Consider the following 20495-nt stretch of genomic DNA (forward strand, 5'->3'; position numbering starts at 1 on the left):
TTATTCTCTCTTGTTTACATTCATCTGCTATTTCATATATTTAAACAACTTTCTCCAGAACATCTGTTTGTTTTTCATTTCACAATGAACATTAAAGCTTACTACCAACTTTTAGAATCATAGAATCATAGAATCATAGAATGCCGAAGGTTGGAAGGGACCTCAGAGGTCATCGAGTCCAACCCCCCTGCTCACGCAGGGTCACCTAGAGCACGTGGCACAGGGCTGCATCCAAGCGGGTTTTAAAGATCTCCAAAGAAGGAGACTCCACAACCTCTCTGGGCAGCCTGTTCCAGTGCTTTGTCACCCTCACAGTGAAGAAATGCTTCCTTAAGTTCCTGTGGAACTTCCGATGCTTCAGTTTGAAGCCATTTCCTCTAGTCCTATCCCTGCCCACCACTGAAAAGAGGCCGCCCCCCTCCTCCTCACTGCCTCCCTTGAGGTATTTATACACGCTGATCAGGTCAACTTTTGTGCACTTGAGAGTTAAAAACATACAAATAATAATAAAAACCAATCTGGATATATTTAATATTGATATGTATTTATGAGTTATATTATTACCATTTACAAGTTTTTTTATTGCCTATTATAAATTGAATAATATTTCTCCCTCTCCCTCTCCCTCTCTCCCCCCCACCTCCTTCTTTCTCTGTTTTACACCTGCAATTCAACAGGAGGCTGAATTTCAGTCATTAAAAGAAGCTCTCTCCTTTGTATCATTAATTGATGGATACTACAGATTAACTGCAGATGCCCACCATTATCTCTGCAAAGAAGTAGCACCACCATCAGTGCTTGAAAATATCCAAAGCAACTGCCATGGGCCAATTTTGTAAGCTGTTTCCTAGTATCATAACAAGTTGCTTTTGCTTTTGAAAGATGAACTTTAGCCAACCGTGAATCCTGAAGGACCTGTTGAAGAGTGTATTTACTGCATATATCTAATAAAAAATGTTTGATTTTTCTCCTCTAGTTTTTGTCTTTGCAGAACGCAGTGTTTTGTTAATATATTATCAAAAAAATGCTGATTTTAATTTTCATCCTTTATAATTACTTTTATTTCTCCAACTGAGACCGGCAATAAAGACATGATATTGAATTTACAAAATTATAGTTACAACTATAGCAACAATATATTATGCAATAAACAAAGAATCTCCTGTTTTCAATGCGGCCTCTAACAGAAGTAGTATGTGAATTGCGAAGGGTAAAAGGCAAATTCACTGGCTTTAATATTTGAAGGAGTACAAGAAATTCCTGCTCACATATTTCTGATTTCTGTTTATTTTTTATATTATCTAATTTTTCATTTTCTCCATTTTTTTAAAGAAAGAACTTGGTACTTGTGTTGATTTTAAGAGTTGATATGTAGTGTTGTTTGTTGTTTGCAGAAGGATGCATATTGAGTTTAACAATGCTTTAAGATGGCTGAATAAAATAACTACTTTTTTCAGCCTATAGGAAGCTTGAAGGTTTTCCTGATATATGCAAGAGAGTTACCATATACTGCATAAAATGAGCACTACTCTGTTCAGTAGATCTATCTGGAAACTTACTAGTGATAGAAAGCATAGGTGCTACAGTCCTCAGAAGAGATGAAGAAGGATGGAGACCAATACAAATTTAACTACATTACTTGTTTCTGCTGATGTAGAYTAATGCCATATGTTGACATTTTTAGAGCTGTAGAGAAAGATGTGAAATGAGTCTGAATCTTTCCAGATTCCTTTTTTCTGGAACTAGACTGAAACAGTCATCTATGAAAATTATGAAGGCATGTTTAAGGGAAAATTAAATTTTGTAGTAATAAAAGATGTAAGAAATTTTATTTTAAGCAGTCTTTCCTTTTAGCCCTAAATTTGCCACCTGATTTTACTAACTTAATCTTTTATATGAAGCATCGTTTTTACAGTTTGTTCCATGCTGGAAGTTCAAAGTCGCACCTTAAGTCTAGAAAAATAATTTTTTTTAGACTTTAAAGTTTCTTACGAAATGGGCAATTGTGATGTTTTCAGTATTGAAAGTTTTAAAATATGCTTTTTTGTGTGTATGTAGCTATTCTGATATTGTAAAACAAAGAGACCAAAAATTGGCTGAAGTGAAGTTCTAAAGAACTGGGAACTTTAGTTGTCATCAAAATATATTATACACATCTGATTGTTAGTACTTCTTAGTCAATCTCTAATGTTTTTGATTTTTGAAATTACGCAGTATTAAATATATTTTCTTTTATTATAGCATGGACTTTGCTATCAATAAACTGAAGAAAGCAGGTAATCAGACTGGCTTCTATGTTCTTCGCTGCAGCCCTAAAGATTTCAAAAAGTACTTCCTCACCTTTGCCATAGAGGTTGGTATTTTGCCTTTTATAGCATCTGCACAATTTTCATTGCATTGCAATAGTAAGCAGAGGCTCACAGCAAATTATTCTGAGTTTTCTTTTCAGACTGTTTGTGGAATTCTATAGCTATATTTGTGTTAGGTGAAACTTCCAGGAAATTAGGGAAAACTTTCTCMTTCTGCAAGAAGCATGTGCTGATCTGTGTATGGCCAGCAATCACAAATGATAGATACTTGATGTACCTTGAAGAATAAGAGAATTGGTGAGAAGAGAGCTTGAGAGTTCTGGGAAGGGTGAAATGGTCTTTTTTTTTTTCTGGCGATATCATCTTTTTTTTTAAAAAAAAAAAAACAGACTGGGGCTTGGTTAGACTAGTTATGTAGTTAGCTCTGTTGGTGATCTGTCTGTGTACCTCCAAATTCTCCTTGGTTTTGGGAGGGCCTCTGGGAGTCTTTCTTTTTGTTTTGTCTTTTCCTTCGCAGTGCTAGACCAGACAGATTCTATAGCAGCTGCCTATATCAACATGGATCTGTTAAGCATGCATTAACTAGAATGAAAGCCACAATAGCTAATGCTGCTAAAGGGTCAGATATCTTTCTGCTCTTTACAGTATTACTGTTATACAATTACATAGTCTTATTCCTTTTTTTTAATTATTATTATTTTTTAAGCTGAGCTACTTTGGGAGTTCATTAGTAGAAGAAATATCTTGTGGACTTTCTTGTTGGTTTGCAGAAAGATAGCAAATTTGCTAAACACTGTCAGACATTTGCAAATCTCTGAGAACAGCAACAAAAAAAAATGTTGGTGTGGATGAAGAAGTAAACAGCCATTTTGTGATCACTTTCATTTAAAATGTATGTCCAGTCAGTAAGGTGTACGTGAAAGGGATTTTTCAGACCAGGAGATCATTTTCTGACTTTCAAAAGTATGAATGTCCAGACCAAGTTACACCTGCCATTAATTGGCCTTGCCGATTTTCTACTTCTTATGATTATTTCTGAGCAAGCAATTAAAAGGGTTTTGAGACTCAGAATTTGTTGGAGCATTTTCAACATTGCTAATATGAAGGCACATGAAAGCAGTTTTAAGAGGTCCTCTTGTTTAGAGAAGGCCAGTGTGCTCTCTTCAAGATTCAACATAAAAAAATTCAATGCATAATGAGAATCTGTGCTGGAAACAAGGAGCTTGGAACTGCAGCGTAGACAATAAAAAAAAGTAGAAACACAGCTGAGATCTCAAAATGCTTTTCAGAAGAGCTTTTCTTGCATCTGTGCCATGTCTAGCAGGCATTCAATTTGAGCGTTTGGTTTATTACTTCCAGCAAAATTTTATTTTAATATTATTATGGGTTTTTAGGATGRAACGGTTTTATTATTCTTTCGCTAGATTACTAAATGCATTCTGTGCTTTGAAGTCTCTGTGGCAGGAGATTTGGTAACATTTGTTTTTTAGCATCGTTATACTAATTCATTTGGAAATACTGACTGTAAGAAAACAAGATATTATGATATAGTGAGATAAAAATAGCAAATTAATTTGCTATTTTGCTGAGTTCTTCTAAATAGTGGGGTGAATATTTGCTACATGCTGAATTCTTTTTAAATAGTGGGGTGCTTTGTATTCAAAAAATGTTTTTAAATAGTAAATTTATTCTAAACAGTAAATATTTCTTTTTAATGAAAAATCTGCAGCGTGAAAATGCCACTGATTATAAGCACTGCTTAATTACAAAAAATGAAAATGGAGAATATAATCTTAGTGGAACYAAAAGAAGTTTTGGTAATCTTAAGGATCTATTGACCTGTTACCAGACAGAAACTGTCCGTTCAGACAGCATAATTTTCCAGTTTATCAAATGCTGTCCTCCAAAACCAAAAGGTAAGGGATGATAACTTACTGCTAAACATATGTGTGTCAGACATTTAATTTGAGTTTTCCAAAATTCATTAATAGATTAAATGAATCTCTGAGAGGCAAATATATATGTGTGGGCTTCTGATTGGTTGGTTGTGGGTTTTTTTGTTGTTTTCCCTCACACATGCACATATATCTAAGTAATCCTCTGATCAGAGGATTTTCCATTGTAGTGCCAACTTTTCATGATTAGATTTTTCTTGGTTTTCGAGAAAAAAATGTGGTAGCTGAAAGTTTTATGTCAAAAGTAAAACTGTTTTCTTAATTGCAGTGGCTTGTGTGCATTAGAATTTCTTATTCAGCCAAGTAGCTTTGAAGGATGAAGCTGCTAAATGTATCCCTTCCTACTAGACAGTCCCATAAGCAAAGGAACCAACAGTGCTATATTTCCATAGTTGATTTGTTTCATTGTTACTTGACATTGTTGCCTAGTTAAATTATTCTAGACCAGAATGTGATTTCAACCCTTATTTATTACTTAAAAGCATGAATGAAAGTAGAGTACTTGTTAGGGAAATGATTTTCTAAAATCTCACTAGGCTTGAATTTATATTCAAGTTTTGCCCTCACTTGGATATTCATTCTTTTTCTYCATTGTGCATTCTAATAACAATTGTCTGCCCTCTTTATTTCCTTCTTAAGTGAATAGTAATAAGTATCTGTCTCTGAATCTGTATTAAAAAAGAAAAAACACTCAAGCGTGTATTTGTTACATATATTTAACTCTGTCAGATTTGATTGAAATTACCAGGATAAATGCATGTACRTGTTACAGAGAATAATTGCAAAGCCTTATTTCCAGGGAAATCAATAAAATATATGCATTTGAATTACAAAGTATGTAATCAGTATAATCACATATGCACGCACACATTTGCCTATAAATGTGTATTTATCAGCTTTGTTTCACTGGCAAATTTGCTCCACAGCCTGGAGAGCCTTTTTTTCAAGATCACGTAAAGAATAATTGCTGTGGTAAATATAAGGCCATGAGGATCACCAACATACAGTGGGAGCAAAAATACTTACAAATTCGAGAGAGACATTGAAGTGTCTATGTCAGAAAGACTATGTAATGTGGAAAGAGGTGATTTATATGCCTTTTTTTCCATACCTAATTGTTACTCCAAATACAGCAAAAATTAAGACAGGAAAAGAGCTTAGATTCTTTTCAGAATGTGCTTGTGCAGTAATAGGCATACTTAAGAAACAGTAGAAAAAAAAAGCTGAGTGAACCTGAATCTTTCTGCTGATTAGAAGAATTAATACTCTGAATTTGTTTAATGGATCTCTGAAATATTGTGTGACCTTTTGAATAAATTGACCTTGGAAGGATATTGTCTTTTTCTCATTAATTATTCTATTACAATAATATAGTCAGAGTTTTATATTTTRTGCTTTTATTTTCTTCTCCCCAATCTTTTTTCCTTGGCAGATAAATCAAACCTCCTAGTTTTCAGAAGCAATAGTGTTTCTGATGTACCTTCRTCACCTACTTTACAGAGACACAATAATGTCAACCAGATGGTCTTTCACAAAATCCGTAATGAGGACTTGATATTTGTAAGTCCTTTGATTGCATCTTCTGCTGCAAGTGGTTGGTTCGATCTATATTAAGTTGTAACAATTTAGTATGTACTTAAAATACTCTTATCTAAAGGGACTTTGCTGTAGTCTTTCCCTAGACTTGTAAGAGAATATTTAGAATTGTTCCATAATACAGTCTCTTTTGTCTTATTAAAAAYGTTCTTTTGACTGCAATAGCAAATATTTTCTCTGTGCCAACAGATGTCCAAATACCTCTCAGTATTAGTAGCTCTCTCTTCTCTAGCTCTTGCAGCAGTTTATTTCTTGAGATATGTAAAAAGTCAAGAAATGATTTATGTTTTCTGGTGTAGCTTCTTCTCAGTCTTGTCAGTCTAACTCAAGATGTGTGTTAACTGTGAACTGTTTTACATGTGGTTATTTTGGGTGGAAGTTTGAGAATATTTCCAGACCAAACAAAGATTTCTGTTTTTTTTTTTTCTATTTTCCTGACATTTAGGAAGAGAGTCTTGGACAGGGCACATTTACAAAGATTTTCAAAGGTATAAGAAAAGAAGTGGGAGACTAYGGCCAGCTCCATCAAACTGAAGTTCTTTTAAAGGTGCTGGATAAAGTGCATAGAAACTACTCTGAGGTGAGTATGATTGTCTGGGGCTGTATTTGTCCATCATATACAGATCATTACTTTTTCTTACAGTGAACAACTTAGAGTATTTGCTGTATAGTAGAGTACTGCTCACAACTTAGCCGCATGATATACTGAGAGGATAGGTTTAGGACTGGCTCTGTAAAGCACACTTATGTCCTTTACCTTCTCCCATCCCTCTGGGAGTTCTGAACTGCCCACTGAGATACCATGACGAGTTTGAAGTGTGGAGCTGCAGGAAAACAGATTGATAATTTCTCTGTAACGTGCGCTTTCAGTTAATAAGAAATAAAAGTCTGGGCAAAAATAAGCATCATAGTTTGTATTACATAGAATATTTACATTGAGATGCAAATTGAAGTATTTTGAAGAATGAGTATTTTGCTAGAGATTATATAATGCTTTGAAGTTTTGTCTTAATTCTTATTTTTATTTTCTCTCTCTCTCTGTCTCTCTCTTTCTTCCTCAAAGTCCTTCTTTGAAGCTGCAAGTATGATGAGCCAGCTTTCTTACAAGCATTTGGTATTAAATTATGGAGTCTGTGTTTGTGGAGAAGAAAGTAAGTAGAAATAATTATATATGCTAATTCTATACGACTGTAATTAGTTTTGTAAGAGAATGGAAAAATCAACGCCACATCTACAGGTCACTTTATGCAATGCAATAGTGTAAATCTTGATGTCTGAAACAACATTTAAATKATTATGATAACAGAGAAAATGAAAACCTTTGTGCAAATATGAATAYGAGTAGGAAGTTTTGCAAATGATTCACTATCATATCTGTTCCATCTGAAAACCTGATTTTCAAAAAGTTTTGCTAAGCTCCTGAAACTAGCTCTTGACGCTTTAGAAAATTTCCCACCCCACATTTTTATTAACTGTGGTCAGTTAGAAGTGGCCAGCTACCCAAGAAAATGACTTAACTGTTACCCAACATGTGTGCACATGCTAGTTTTGTGAAAACAAAAGCAGCTGTCGGAATTTGATTTAGAGATGTGAAACACAAAGCCTTATCATTTGAACAAAACCTTTGCCAACATAATTAAAGACAAGAATCACTGCATTATCTTCAGGAAGAGTGCATTTATAGCACCCTAAATTTTAAATATTAATTTCAAATCAATTCTTCCATCTATGCTATTTCAAATATTCCCTGTTGGAGCTTGCTGTGGCAGTCTTTCTCTTGTACTCTTTGGCACTGGTGTCAGTTAACACAAAAGGATTGTTTCCTCTGATTACAGTTTCATCACAAAATAAATCRCTTTACAGTAACTGAGTCATATTTTAAGATATTTATTAAGTTTAGTTAATTAGTTAAGATAATTATGTTATGTCCTGTATTAAGATGAAGGGAATCTGCACTTTTTTCTATTGTAGCTGCAGGCAGTTTTTTCTGTATCAGGATTTGCTCCGATTAGAAGGTTGGAAAATATTTGATCAAGAAATTATTATTATCTTTTTCTTTGTAAATGCACCTACAGGTTGATTTTGCTAGCTTATTCATAGCACAATAAGCATACATATTCTAGGGACTGCTAATAAAAATTCCAGCTAGATAAAATATACTTCTGTAAATGGGTTATCTGATGATGGATTTCTTCTTTAGAGCACAACTGCACACTTTATTTTGTTTCTGAGGACAAAAGAGATTTATTAAATCTACACTTTCGTAAAAAGCAGTTACCAAGAATTACAAACAATGACCATTTGGCTTTCTATAGTTTGAACAATTCATATCCAGATTAATGTTTCAGACTATTGTGAAAATTGTCTTTATAAGGTTTTTTTTAATACAAAATGTAATTCCAGTGATTTCTGTGATTAATCTTTAGAGTTTAAATGAGTACTATCGGATTGTGAGCATCTTGTAATTGATGGCAAGATTTCAGGCAACCTGATAGAGATTGTGCAACACTGTGAAATGGACTTTTTTTGTTGTTCTTGGATTGTTAACTGGCTGACTGCAGGGAGGCACGTTCCTTACCAATATATCAAACTTGTTAGTGCTACAGAAGATGAGCTGTTACCAGCCTCTTTTCAAGAAAAAAACATCTTTTTTTTCAACAAAACATCCCACTTTTCAATCAAAGTACAGACTGTAAGCAACTAAGAATTGAATGACTTGAAATGGATTTATTCTACTTACTACGTTGATGTTGTACATTATAGAGCTTATTGCAAACTCATTTATTGTACTTTTATCGTGAGGGTGGAAGGATTCTAAGATTTCTTTATTGTTGTTTTTAATTGTTACTCTTCTAACATTTTAAATCAGATATCCTCGTACAGGAGTATGTAAAATTTGGATCCTTGGACACATACTTGAAAAAGAATAAAAATGCTATCAATATTTTGTGGAAGTTGGAAGTAGCTAAACAGCTGGCATTAGCCATGCATTTTCTGGTAGGTGGTTTATTTTTCACTTTTATTAATGGTTGGATTCAAGAGTTTCAGGCTGGATTCAAGACTGAGGCATACACACCTGGAATGATTGGTCCCTTCTTGAATTTGGGTGGGCAATTTGAAAATAGAATGGGCATAACCAGGTAGGTTTAGTGGATAGCTGAGGACCAACCATTCTGTCTTATGCAAAGGGCACTTGGATTTTTCCACTGTCCAAGTTTATTGGGAATAAGAAAAAAAAATCAATCTGAATTTTACTTCTCCTTCCAAAAATGTTAGTTAACCAAGTAGCACCTAACCATTGCTGTTGAAACTGCTAGTCTTTTTGTGCATGGGTGTATTGAGTGCTTTAGGCCTCAGTATTTTCTATCATTTCCATTTGATTTTGCAGAAAGGCCATTATTTGGGACAAGATATGTGATTAGATGAAACTCTTTTTAAAAGATTTGGAATCTTATGTTCATTTTGTATGTATTCACCCAAGTTAATATCTATTAAAACAGTTTTAAGCCTCAAAGTTAGGTAGATAGTTAACATGAATAAAGATTTTCAGAAACTCTAATTCTAGGAGAAAAGCTGATGAAATGTCCAGGAAATTTGATCAACTTAATCTTTTAGCATTTTCTTTACTAATTTTTCTTTCATGCTGTAAAGTATTGCTTTCAAAAGTTTTAAGATATTTTTGTCTGTATGTAAAAGCTGCATTTCTGTCCATCAGGAGGATAAAGGCCTTGTTCATGGGAATGTCTGTGCAAAAAACATCTTGCTTATCAGAGAAGAAGACAGGAAGTCTGGAAACCTTCCTTTCATAAAACTTAGTGATCCTGGCATCAGTATTACAGTATTGCCAAAAGACAGTAAGTCTGGGCTTAAAATAAATGTATATCTGATACATTATAGGAGATTCTTTCACACTGCTTTTACTTTAAAATAACCTCTGAAGTCCTATTCAATGGTTTTGATTCTCTAAGATGCTCTTCACAGCCATGGTTGTTTTGTAGGTTGGAGAAGCTTTCAAAATTTAAAGGAAAAGCATTTCTGAGAATGCTGACTGGTAATTCAGTATTATCACCAGTGCATGGTGAATGCCTGAAATCACAGATGAATCTTAAGATATTTGGTTATTGTTTTTGCTCTTATACTGCTTTTATAAACAGAAAAAGATAACTCTGTCTAAAAGAAATGTGCAATGTGTGCAACATTAGTGTGCTAATGAATCTGATGGGAACCTTATTATTGTTTTTCTTCTCTCAAATAATTTTGGGAAAACAAATACAGCATACTTTGTCAGTTTATACATGCTAAAAGAAATAATACATCTCAGAGGCTATAAACAGTGTGACAACATATTTTCCAGTAAACTATAAAGTTCTTAATTTAAAAGCTTCTATCAATCTTTCTAAGATCTGCTCTTGAAATATTATCCATAGTCATGATATAATATTTAACGTGTTACTACAATAAGTATCAAAAGATTTCAGAATCTGTAAGTATAAAATTCATGTTATTGCTCCATTCCATTACTGTGCCATTAAAGAATGCTCAATATATCAACCAGTAACAAAGTACGTTTTTTATTTTTCTCCATTTAGTTCCCTTATGGTAGCTTCTAAACTTGATAACATCAGGGAAAGTATTTAAGTCAAAGGAAAAATATGAGTCTGGATTGAGATCAAGGCAACTTTTTATAAACCAGAATATAGAAAAATTAGTTTTGTTGCCAAATGAGACCAGTGTTACAAAATTTCCTTCAAAGTTGCCTACTGTTTCTATAGATACTCTGTAGCTTTCTTTCCAGTCAAGACCAGAAATTTGGAAAGGTATTCAAAATATATTACAAAATTAAATCTGGGTATACTCAAAATATGTTTGCTAAATCAAACATGTTATAGAACTTTGGAAATAAATCTAACATATTGGAGAACTTTGTTTTCATTACTAATTTTAGCATGATATTTTGTTTGTGTGATTTCACAGTTCTTCTTGAAAGAATACCATGGGTTCCACCTGAATGTATTGAGAATCCAAAGCAATTAAGTCTGGCCACAGACAAATGGAGTTTTGGCACTACGTTATGGGAAATCTGCAGCGGAGGAGACAAGCCTCTAAGTGCACTGGATTCTCCAAGAGTAAGTATTACTGGATCTGCAGTCATAACAATTCTTTTCACACTTAGAACTTCTGCTGCTGTATGTTCATGTGAAGTCGTGCGGCCTCTGACCACTGGATCAAAACTACGCTTTTACTGGTAGCCACAGGTTTGGGTTTTGTTGCTTTAATTTTTATGGGTACAAGGCACAACTTGGCACAAAAAGGCACAACAGGTAATTTTGTCTTAATTCTGTTGTCTTGTTGCAACTGTTACCCCTGTATATTTAAGCAGGATGTATTTCTAAAAATGTACATGACATTAGTTTTATTAATTTGAGCACTTAAATAATATTTTATAGTTATATAAGACTTGTAGTATTATTATCATGATAATGACTGATTAGCTTCTCCTCCTAAAGCCTGATCTAACTTACCTGGTGTTGTGGTCAGCTCTTAATAAAGTCCTGGAGTAGTTTATAGGCCTAGGTAGATCTAGATGTTTCAGAAGCTGCTCTTGTCTCTTCTACTAATCTGTGTTCTTTCATAAGATGAATGAAGTTTTTACAATTAGAGGAGTTCAGCCTGTGCACAGGTAGATAGAATTTTCTGCTGGCTCTGTCCCTTTTGGGTTTTATTAACTTATTGCAAAGGAAAGGGCATCTAGGCTCATTATCTTTCTTCCTTTTCTTATCTTCCATGAGTAGCAGCCCTGGAATTTGAGCCAATTTAAATTATGCCAGTTCTGCTAGACTGTCAACTTTGATTGTTGAAATAAATCAGTCAATTATACATGTCGATGAGATAAAGAATCTAGGTTGAGAGCTGTGTATTTGTTTTTTGTTTTTTTTTTTGTTTGTTTGCTTTTGCTGTTGTGGCCAGACCATTATTATAATGCAGCACCTCATAGTTCCTCACATGCTAAACTCTATCGAACCTCTTTAATCGCAGAAGCTACAGTTTTATGAAGACAGACACCAGCTTCCTGCTCCTAACTGGACAGAACTAGCAAACCTTATAAACAACTGTATGGATTATGAGCCAGATTTCAGGCCTTCCTTTAGAGCCATTATACGTGACTTGAATAGTTTGTTCACTCCAGGTGAGTCTCTGTTAGAAAAAGAAGACACTATAAAGAAGAAACATGTTCCCAGTCAGTTTGTTCTCAGATGATGCCTAGCATTTAATTGTATTCACCTAGCCATGGTTCCCTGTCATAACGGTAAGTTACTAAATCAGTGCGCCATGGTTTTTAGTTTATTGCTAAAAATAATTCCTTAAAAGTTAACACAATCTCTCAAAGCATGACTTAGTACAAATCTATCCCCAAAGGTTTAATTCAACTCTTTCCCAGAGGTTTTAATTCAGGTCTCTTAATCCCACATGTGTTAGTTTCTACTGCCCTTTTTCTCAGTGCATAAAACAGACAGATGTCTCTGCCTTTTTTCTAAGGGGATGACACATGTTATGACAAGGCTTTGTGGAGTTTGTGTTTCTCCCCCCTGCAGTAGTAAAGTCATTGCACATTAGCTGCTATATTTGAAGTAGAATTGACCAGCAAAAAAAGCATATTTGAAGACTAAAGGAAGACTAGTTATGAGTCATCAAAACAAGCCATTTAGCTGTTTTGTAATACTTCCTTGTTTTTATAGCCAAAAATTATTCTAAAGAAATTAAGGGATTGGTTGACATTATATTGTGCTCAGGAATGCCTAGCAAAGGTAGGACATACCAGCATTGTGATAAGTTTCTTCATTCTCCTATCTGCTTTTCTTGCTTTGACTCCTGTTCCCTTTCTCCTCATTCCCTCCCTCCTCCTAACCCCTCACTTCAGATTACGAGCTTTTGACAGAAAATGATATGTTGCCAAATATGAGAACTGGTACTCTTGGGTTTTCTGGGGCATTTGAAGACCGGGACCCAACCCAATTTGAAGAAAGACATCTTAAATTTTTACAGCAACTTGGCAAGGTAGGATATTTTGAAATTCTCTAATTGCCAGGAAAGAAGTATCATTTTTCAGTTATCTTCTGATCATCTCATATACCCTATTTACACTGAAAGCTTCTGTTACTGATCAGTTTCAGTTATATCTAGGCATTACATGCAGTTCCTTTCAGATTTCTTTTTATTTACTTTATCTGTCTAATGATCTCTACAGTGAATCCAATGACACTGAATGGCCRAATTTTTTTGTGTAGTAAAACATCCTGACATGATTATTCTTTACACTAGGTATTTATTTTAAAATGTGCTAATGAGGCTTTTTATTTTGTGAACAGATATTGCAGGAAGTATGAGTTTGTGGTCCAAAAAGCCAAGAATATCTGTTTTGACCATTTTAGGCTSTAGAAACCAGCATTGGGTGAAAAAAAAAGTTGTATTCCATTCAGCCAGGCTGTATAAAATATTTCTCGGCTGATGACTTAATGCAGCTGATAGAATATTACCTAAATATATTTTTTTCTAGAATGGTTCACTACTGTAAGTAGGAGTGAAAATAAGCCTGACAAAAAAGCAGCTGAAATATAGAATAGTTTATAAGTGAGGGAAGAAAAAGTGAAGGTAAGAATGACAAGAAGAAGATAAAGAATATAAGAACACGGAAATGAATAGTAAGATGAAGCCCCAATAAATAGAGAAGAATTAGGAGCTAGGTTGAGCCTAAATGTGGAGTATTTTCCAAATGCAGGAAAAGGGATTATTTTAGCTGACCGTTTTGAAGTGGAGAAAAYATGTGGAGATGTGGGTGAATATGAATGGATATTGCCCTCTCTCCTTGCGCTCCTTTGCTCCAGCATATTCACTTCCTTTCAGTGAATGTGTACGTTACCATAATGGAACTATTTCCTGTGATCTTGACCTCTTCTGTCCCTCTGGGGCAGAAAGTTTTATGGCTTTTCACGTAAATGCAAGTCTGTTTATCTTAATTCTAATGCAGTTATCATTAAGGTCATATGTACCAGTACTTAGGAAGATGTGGTGTAGGTTTGTTTTTAATTTGAGTATTTGTTTGTCATTTAGGGAAACTTTGGCAGTGTTGAGATGTGCAGATATGACCCCCTACAGGATAATACTGGAGAGGTGGTGGCTGTAAAGAAGCTGCAACATAGCACAGAAGAGCATCTTAGAGACTTTGAAAGGGAAATTGAAATCCTGAAATCTCTGCAGCATGATAACATTGTTAAGTACAAAGGAGTGTGCTACAGTGCTGGTATGTGCCATATTGAGTAAACTTTGCTATATACACTTAAGGATGCGTACTGAGAAACTGTGGGAGAAGTACTTACAGAAGTCACTGATTTGCCCTAAATTTATACAAACTTTAAGAATGCAAAACACGAAAAGTAATCTCTGTCATGTGCTACTTCACAGTACAAAATGGACTTAAGTTTATTCTGTCAGCTTATTGCATAATTTGATTGATTGTAGAGAAGTAATATTTTGGGTAGTTCCCCAGTGTCTTTATCTTAAAGTACAAACAAGTCTTCCTAGAAAAGCATTTGGGGTTAAGTATAAAAATGTACCCGTTTTGTAACTTGTTTTTTGCTCAATATAATATCTCAGGGGTGGGTATTACCACTCGTACTGTCTGTGATAACTTAACAGGAAAATGTTTCAGAAACTGATATGTTTGAATTAAATGTTGAATTGTTGACCCTGTTAAAGTTTGAGTGAAAGCATCATTTTGCTTAGGGCAAGTCTTTTAAAAAGAAAAATGTGTTCATAATCAGAAGATAGGAAAAAACTTTAACTTTACCGTTTTTAAAGATAGTAAAACTACAGATGGTTTGCTGTCCATTGACATTCTGAGTTTTACTTTCACAATGAGTAAGGATTACAAAAACAGAGACACAAATGGCATTTTTGTTTTGCTTTGGTAATACAAGCTAACATATTGGTGAGATGATCTTATTTGGTAATGCATTGAGGTATTAAGATCTCCACATTTTATCATGTTTAAATAAACGGTACTTCCTTAAAATAGGCAGTTAACTGATACATGAACAGTCAGATATTAATGCACTATATATACAGAATAAATTGACTTTTTTGGATAGTAACACTGTAATTACTACAGTTATTTTTATTTCAAAACTTTGAGGAAGAAACAGTGTTGTCTATATATTTGTTGTATTGTTAAAGGTCGTAGGAATCTGAGACTAATTATGGAATACTTACCATTTGGAAGCTTGCGAGATTATCTTCAGAAACACAAAGAAAGACTGGATCACAAGAAGCTTTTGTTGTATGCCTCTCAAATATGCAAGGTAGGAGAACTTTCAGATGATTAGCACTTTTATACCATTTTTTTTCTTTTTTCCTTTTGTAGAAAAGTTGATTTTCATTATATCTTTTATAATAATGTTAATATAATAGTTCTAGTACCAGCTAACCTTAAACAAGGTAGAAATATATTCCTATACTCAAGAACCTGATAAACTTCTGAATATCTTAGGGYAGAATAATGAGATTGACCTATCCTTTTTTTTGTCCTGATTCAGGGAAGAAAGCAATCTGTTTATTTTTGTTTAGTTTATATTTACTTTATGGTTCACTCGGTTTACATTTGCAGTCAGAATAATTAAAGCCTGCGTATATCAGATTTGTGCATGAAGAGCTACAGGCCACAGCATTTTCCAGGACTATTTGCTAATCTTCAGACTCTAAACATCCATTATCTAATTCCAAAAATAGAAGCACACATCTGATTTTTTTTATGGATGGGGTTATGTTCCCTAGCCTTACTCTAGTATTATGCTTAAGAGATTTTAGACTTTACTGTGTACTTACTAGACTTGCCTTTCACAAAAAGAAAAGAGGGATAATAATAATAATATGTTCCTGAAATATTTTTAAACTTTCTTCCCTTAATTCTGCACCAAAGAAATGGAAACATATAGTTATTGCTGAATATTCTTCAGTAGCTGGTAAACTTGTGCCCTGATGCATTTATATCAGCAGGTTTTCCTTCTGTGGTATGCATAGAAAAGACCTGACAAGAATCAGACATGGGACAGTGTGCTAAATCAAAGATCTTTTCCAGGAAGTAGAAGTTTGTATCCGGTGAACAGAGCTTGGTAGGTCCATACTTGAAACTGAAGTGACTCAGGAAACCTCTTAGCTACTGAGCCTGCAGGATGTGAAAGGGCTTTCATAGCTGACCTCATCGTCTCATGTGGATCACCAAAAGGCAGCATGTCATGTCAGGCCACATGAGAAGCCTCCGGGCAAGGTCTCTTTAATGGGCAAGGTGGAAAATGCAAGATATTCACCAGACTGTTCCTTCGCTAAGAGGAAGGAACCAAAAGACCATCCACCAAAAGAGAATGCCCTCTGATCCAAAGCAAGAACTCATCCTGCTAGCTTTCAAATCTAAAAAGTTAAGCATTATTTATATGCGGGAGCTGCAAGGGTCTAAAACCCAGCTATACCTAGATAAAAGATGGTAGTGAATTTTTCATAGAATGAAGATGTAACGGAGACTTTCTAAAAGGCAAAGACTGCAGCTATTCCATGTGTGTTGTTCTGTGACAGTCTGCCAATTAACACCCAAAGAGTCAGAAGCCATCTGCATTGCTCACCATGATACAACTCTCTCAACTTTGAGTCTGTACTGGAGTTGTATTCAAAGCCTGACAGAAGAGCAGTCGTGACATTTCTCAGGATCCTGACTCTCTTGGATGGTATCATGTGAGAGGAGGACTGACAGGTGGATTTTGGTCTTTTGGGGTAGTTGAAGAGCACAAAGAAATTTTGGGAAAGGAGCTCAGGTCATAGCACATAAAGGAATAAAATGATACACCTAACAAAAAGATCAAACATCAAAATATTGCAGATGTACAGGATGGGATGAAAAACTATAATAGCAGATGATACACTGCTGCTGAATTTCCCATGCACRTGAAGAGAAATGGAATTATAACAGCCTTTTAGAAATACTTAACTAGAAAATATTTTGCTTTTACTTGTTCCTGACTTCCAAGGGAAACAAAGCTTAGGAATAATATGCAATTTATTTTGCACTGTTGCTGCACTATCTTTGTAGTAAAGGTTAAATCACTGATTTTATTCACAGCTACTGTATTCCATTGCTATAAAGCATTTTTTTTTCTCACAGGTATTAATGCAGAATTTCACTGTGAATGAAACCTCAAAGTACTCTGGTTGACTTATGCCTAGCTTGAAACCTTGTATTAAAAATAAGGTCCTCAAAATTGGCTGTTTCAGTTTGACAAAATGCAGATCGATTTTATGATAACATAAAATTAGCCAGTACTTAATGTTACAATGACAAAAAAAAAAAAAAAAAAGAAAAAAACGAACATTTTCTTGTTTTCTCTCTTACTCTTTCCCCAATCTTTCTTTAATTTTTTTACACTTCTCCTGGGATGTTTTCTTTCACCGTTTTCTTTCAAATCTTTTCACTGTGCACTCCTGTGTGTTTAGTTTTTTAATTAAAATTCTTTCTCATTCTGTCATTCTGCTTTTGCCTCAAACACGAGAAATAACTCACAGTGTGTATGTGTATCTGTATCTGTGGGGTGAGATGRCTGTGTTTTGTTGTTCCCTTGCAGTTAATTCCGCTCTGCTAATCTGGGAAGGGGATCCGACTTAAAGATTATGKTTTTTTGTGCTTATCTCATACTGTGAAAAGCAGAATTTCAGTGTTTGCGTTTGCTAAGACTGACTTTTCTATAGCTGCTGATTACTGGCTACCACGCTGATGTGGTAGTAAGCAACAGCATACAGCTGTGCAGAATCTTGGCAGTGGAAGAACAGAAAAAGGAAATGAAGTTCCCTTCAACATACCTGATTTTGGGATGTTCCTGCTTGTTTTTTCAGAACTTTATATCCTCTTTAATTTTGGCTGGTGGAAAAAGAGTTCAAAAGTAAATTTTCAAATTTTTCCATCTCTTCATGTTTAAAGCACTTCAGGATCCTTACTGGTGAACTCTAGGGAGTATATGTTGGAACACCTTTAATTTGAGACTGGTAATGTAAAAGGGAAACAGTTCCTAGTCTTTATTTTCCACAGCTAACAYGAGCATGGACATCTTTGCAATCACATCATTAAACTCAGTTGCATTATTAGGTTAGTGCCACAGGATATGATTTTTTCAAAATAATTGCATGATTCCACTTAAATGTCTCTAAGAGCCTGGAAAATACTCCTTGTAGCAGGAAAAAGAACTTGGGAAATTACTGTCAATCAGAGAAATTATAAGACTGTTTTTTAGTCTTCAGAAGTAGGAAAAAAGTATTTAGTATTCGGTAATGGGAAAAAAAGTTACAGTGCTTACATTAACTGGTTGTCTAAAACCAAGGATCCTACTTCCTAAAAACCTAGGTTAGGTATTTTTCAGGACAGTCGTGGAAGACAAACAGGTAGAGAGAATAGGAGACTTAAGCTTCCRTAAAACCCTACGGAATGGGATGTTCCAGCTAGGCAGCGGTGCCACCTAGTGGTACTGGGAGTGATGGTCTGAGAAGGAGGTTGAACTCAGGTGCCACTAATTTCGAGGCTTCTCTCACCGAAAAGAAAAAGAAATCATTTGGAACACAAGTGCAATGCTGATGTCCAAAGCCTTTGAGCTCAGCAATGCTAGAGCATCACTTACTTCCCTTTGGTTGTGTTGATGTGGGATGTCTTTTATGAAATAATGATTCTGAGAGCCTGCTTTCTTTCCTTTCGTCTGTGAGAATGGGACACCTCTTACTGCTCTATAGTGTCAACTTTTTTCCATCATTTACTACTGTATAAGCAAGACTTTCTATTTTTGTAATACTCTTCTACCTCAGTTTTGTTCTCACTGTGCACCATGGCCTACATGGTAGCAAAGAGAACAACATGTATATCCACAGACCATCATCAGCAAGAGAATCAGGACACACTGATCAGATCAGACTCAGTAGGTAATGAGATTCAGGAAATCATAAAACAAAGTATGACAAAGAACTCAGGAGTGAGATGTGGGAAATGAGTAAAGTGAAATGAGCAGTCCCATAGAATGGGCTTCATCTGCACTGCACAAGAACTTGAACACAGCTCTTGCTTTCCCTCTCCTTCCCTCTCCCTGCAAGCTTTATTTGGCTTTAGAAAGGGACCTGTAGCATGTACATGTTTATATAATCAAAAAACCACTGTTTGCTCTGAGATGCGCTGTCTACCTCATACCACTTGGGCAAAGTCCCTGTGTCTGGAAGAACAGCACCTCAGAGAAGACAAACCTTCAGGCCCAACAGCTGTGGTAACTGTGTCTGGTTTAAACGTTGAGATTCAATCTCCTCTTCAAGGAAGGTGTAGCCACATAATRGTAGCAATAACTTTTTGTCTCTGTTGTGTTTGTGGTCTTTGTACTATAGGGCATGGAGTATCTGGGCACTAAAAGGTATGTTCACCGGGATTTAGCAACCAGAAATATCTTAGTGGAGAATGAGAACAGAGTTAAAATTGGAGATTTTGGTTTGACAAAAGTCTTGCCACAAGACAAGGAATATTATAAAGTGAAAGAGCCTGGAGAAAGCCCTATATTTTGGTAAGTCTTCTTTTAGTATATTAAAGCATGACATGTTTTAACTTTTGCTATTTTAGCTGATAATTTTGTATATTATAGAATTCCTAAGTGCAAACTCGGCCAGTTGCTCCGCACTGTGAAAGTCATGTGCACAATGTCTGACTTTACAAAACAAAATATACAGATGCATATTTTCAAAGTATACAGATGTATACTTTCACAATCACATAACAAACAAAACAAAAAAAACCCACCTCAATAGCTATTTAAAAGAAGTGGTATGCCACAGGAAAGATACTCTTAGACCAGAGAAACTTAAAAGGGATGTTTCTCCAAAGTTTTGGATCTTTCCCTAAAAATATAGGGTCCTGAAGTAATTTAATCTATAGATTAGATTATTCTAATCTATTGGCTGCTTTGTTTATAAGGTTTTCTTCTGACCAAGTGGAGTTAAATCTTTTGGATTTTAGCAGGAATGATGTGCTAGGTTAAATATAAAGTTAAGTAATATAAATATTAAATTTTTATTTTTATTTTTTTAAATTAAATAGGTTAAATATTAAGTAGATCAAGTCGGGCAGTGAGTGTCCAGAGAAAGTTCAAGTGAAATAATGCTTCCTTAGGCTTTTCTTACCTGGGAAGGAGAAAGAATGTGGTGTAATCAAAGGACACTGAAGGTTTATTAAATTCAAATTGTTAGAATACATTTGGAATAGAATGTATAYCTCTCTATTGTGTGTCATAATTAAGACCTAAGAAAGTACATTAGGAATATTCCTTACAAAATCCTCAGATATCTTCCTCATTACACTTTTTTTTTAGGTCACATAGGCCTTATACACTCTAAAAAGTGATATGTAAAAGATAAAGTAAATTAAAATTTTGAGGGGAGGAGTAAAACTTAAGCCCAGAAATACATGAACACAATTCAAGGCTTACTGAGTGTGATTGAGGCTAGAATGTTTCTTTCCAGGTCTTTCCACATCAAAATCTTGGTTTATCACACTGCAGATAAAAGGAATGTCTACAAA

At 34.8% G+C, this 20495-nt stretch overlaps 1 protein-coding gene across 1 annotated transcript in view; it reads left to right on the top strand.

Annotated features, from left to right (window-relative positions):
- JAK2 (Janus kinase 2) overlaps nucleotides 1-20495 on the top strand; it is a 46774-nt gene that overhangs the window by 21418 nt on the left and 4861 nt on the right. Inside the window, exons 8-21 of the mRNA XM_026039695.1 lie at nucleotides 678-835; nucleotides 2242-2353; nucleotides 4039-4225; nucleotides 5697-5824; nucleotides 6306-6440; nucleotides 6924-7011; nucleotides 8730-8857; nucleotides 9576-9714; nucleotides 10835-10986; nucleotides 11897-12047; nucleotides 12780-12916; nucleotides 13970-14159; nucleotides 15092-15216; nucleotides 19313-19485. Of these exons, the coding sequence (XP_025895480.1) occupies nucleotides 678-835; nucleotides 2242-2353; nucleotides 4039-4225; nucleotides 5697-5824; nucleotides 6306-6440; nucleotides 6924-7011; nucleotides 8730-8857; nucleotides 9576-9714; nucleotides 10835-10986; nucleotides 11897-12047; nucleotides 12780-12916; nucleotides 13970-14159; nucleotides 15092-15216; nucleotides 19313-19485 (2003 nt within the window). The remainder of the gene's footprint in view (nucleotides 1-677; nucleotides 836-2241; nucleotides 2354-4038; nucleotides 4226-5696; nucleotides 5825-6305; nucleotides 6441-6923; nucleotides 7012-8729; nucleotides 8858-9575; nucleotides 9715-10834; nucleotides 10987-11896; nucleotides 12048-12779; nucleotides 12917-13969; nucleotides 14160-15091; nucleotides 15217-19312; nucleotides 19486-20495) is intronic.

Source organism: Nothoprocta perdicaria, unplaced genomic scaffold, assembly GCF_003342845.1.
Source record: "Nothoprocta perdicaria isolate Ctin4 unplaced genomic scaffold, notPer1 scaffold_238, whole genome shotgun sequence".
NCBI classification, from domain to species: domain Eukaryota; kingdom Metazoa; phylum Chordata; class Aves; order Tinamiformes; family Tinamidae; genus Nothoprocta; species Nothoprocta perdicaria.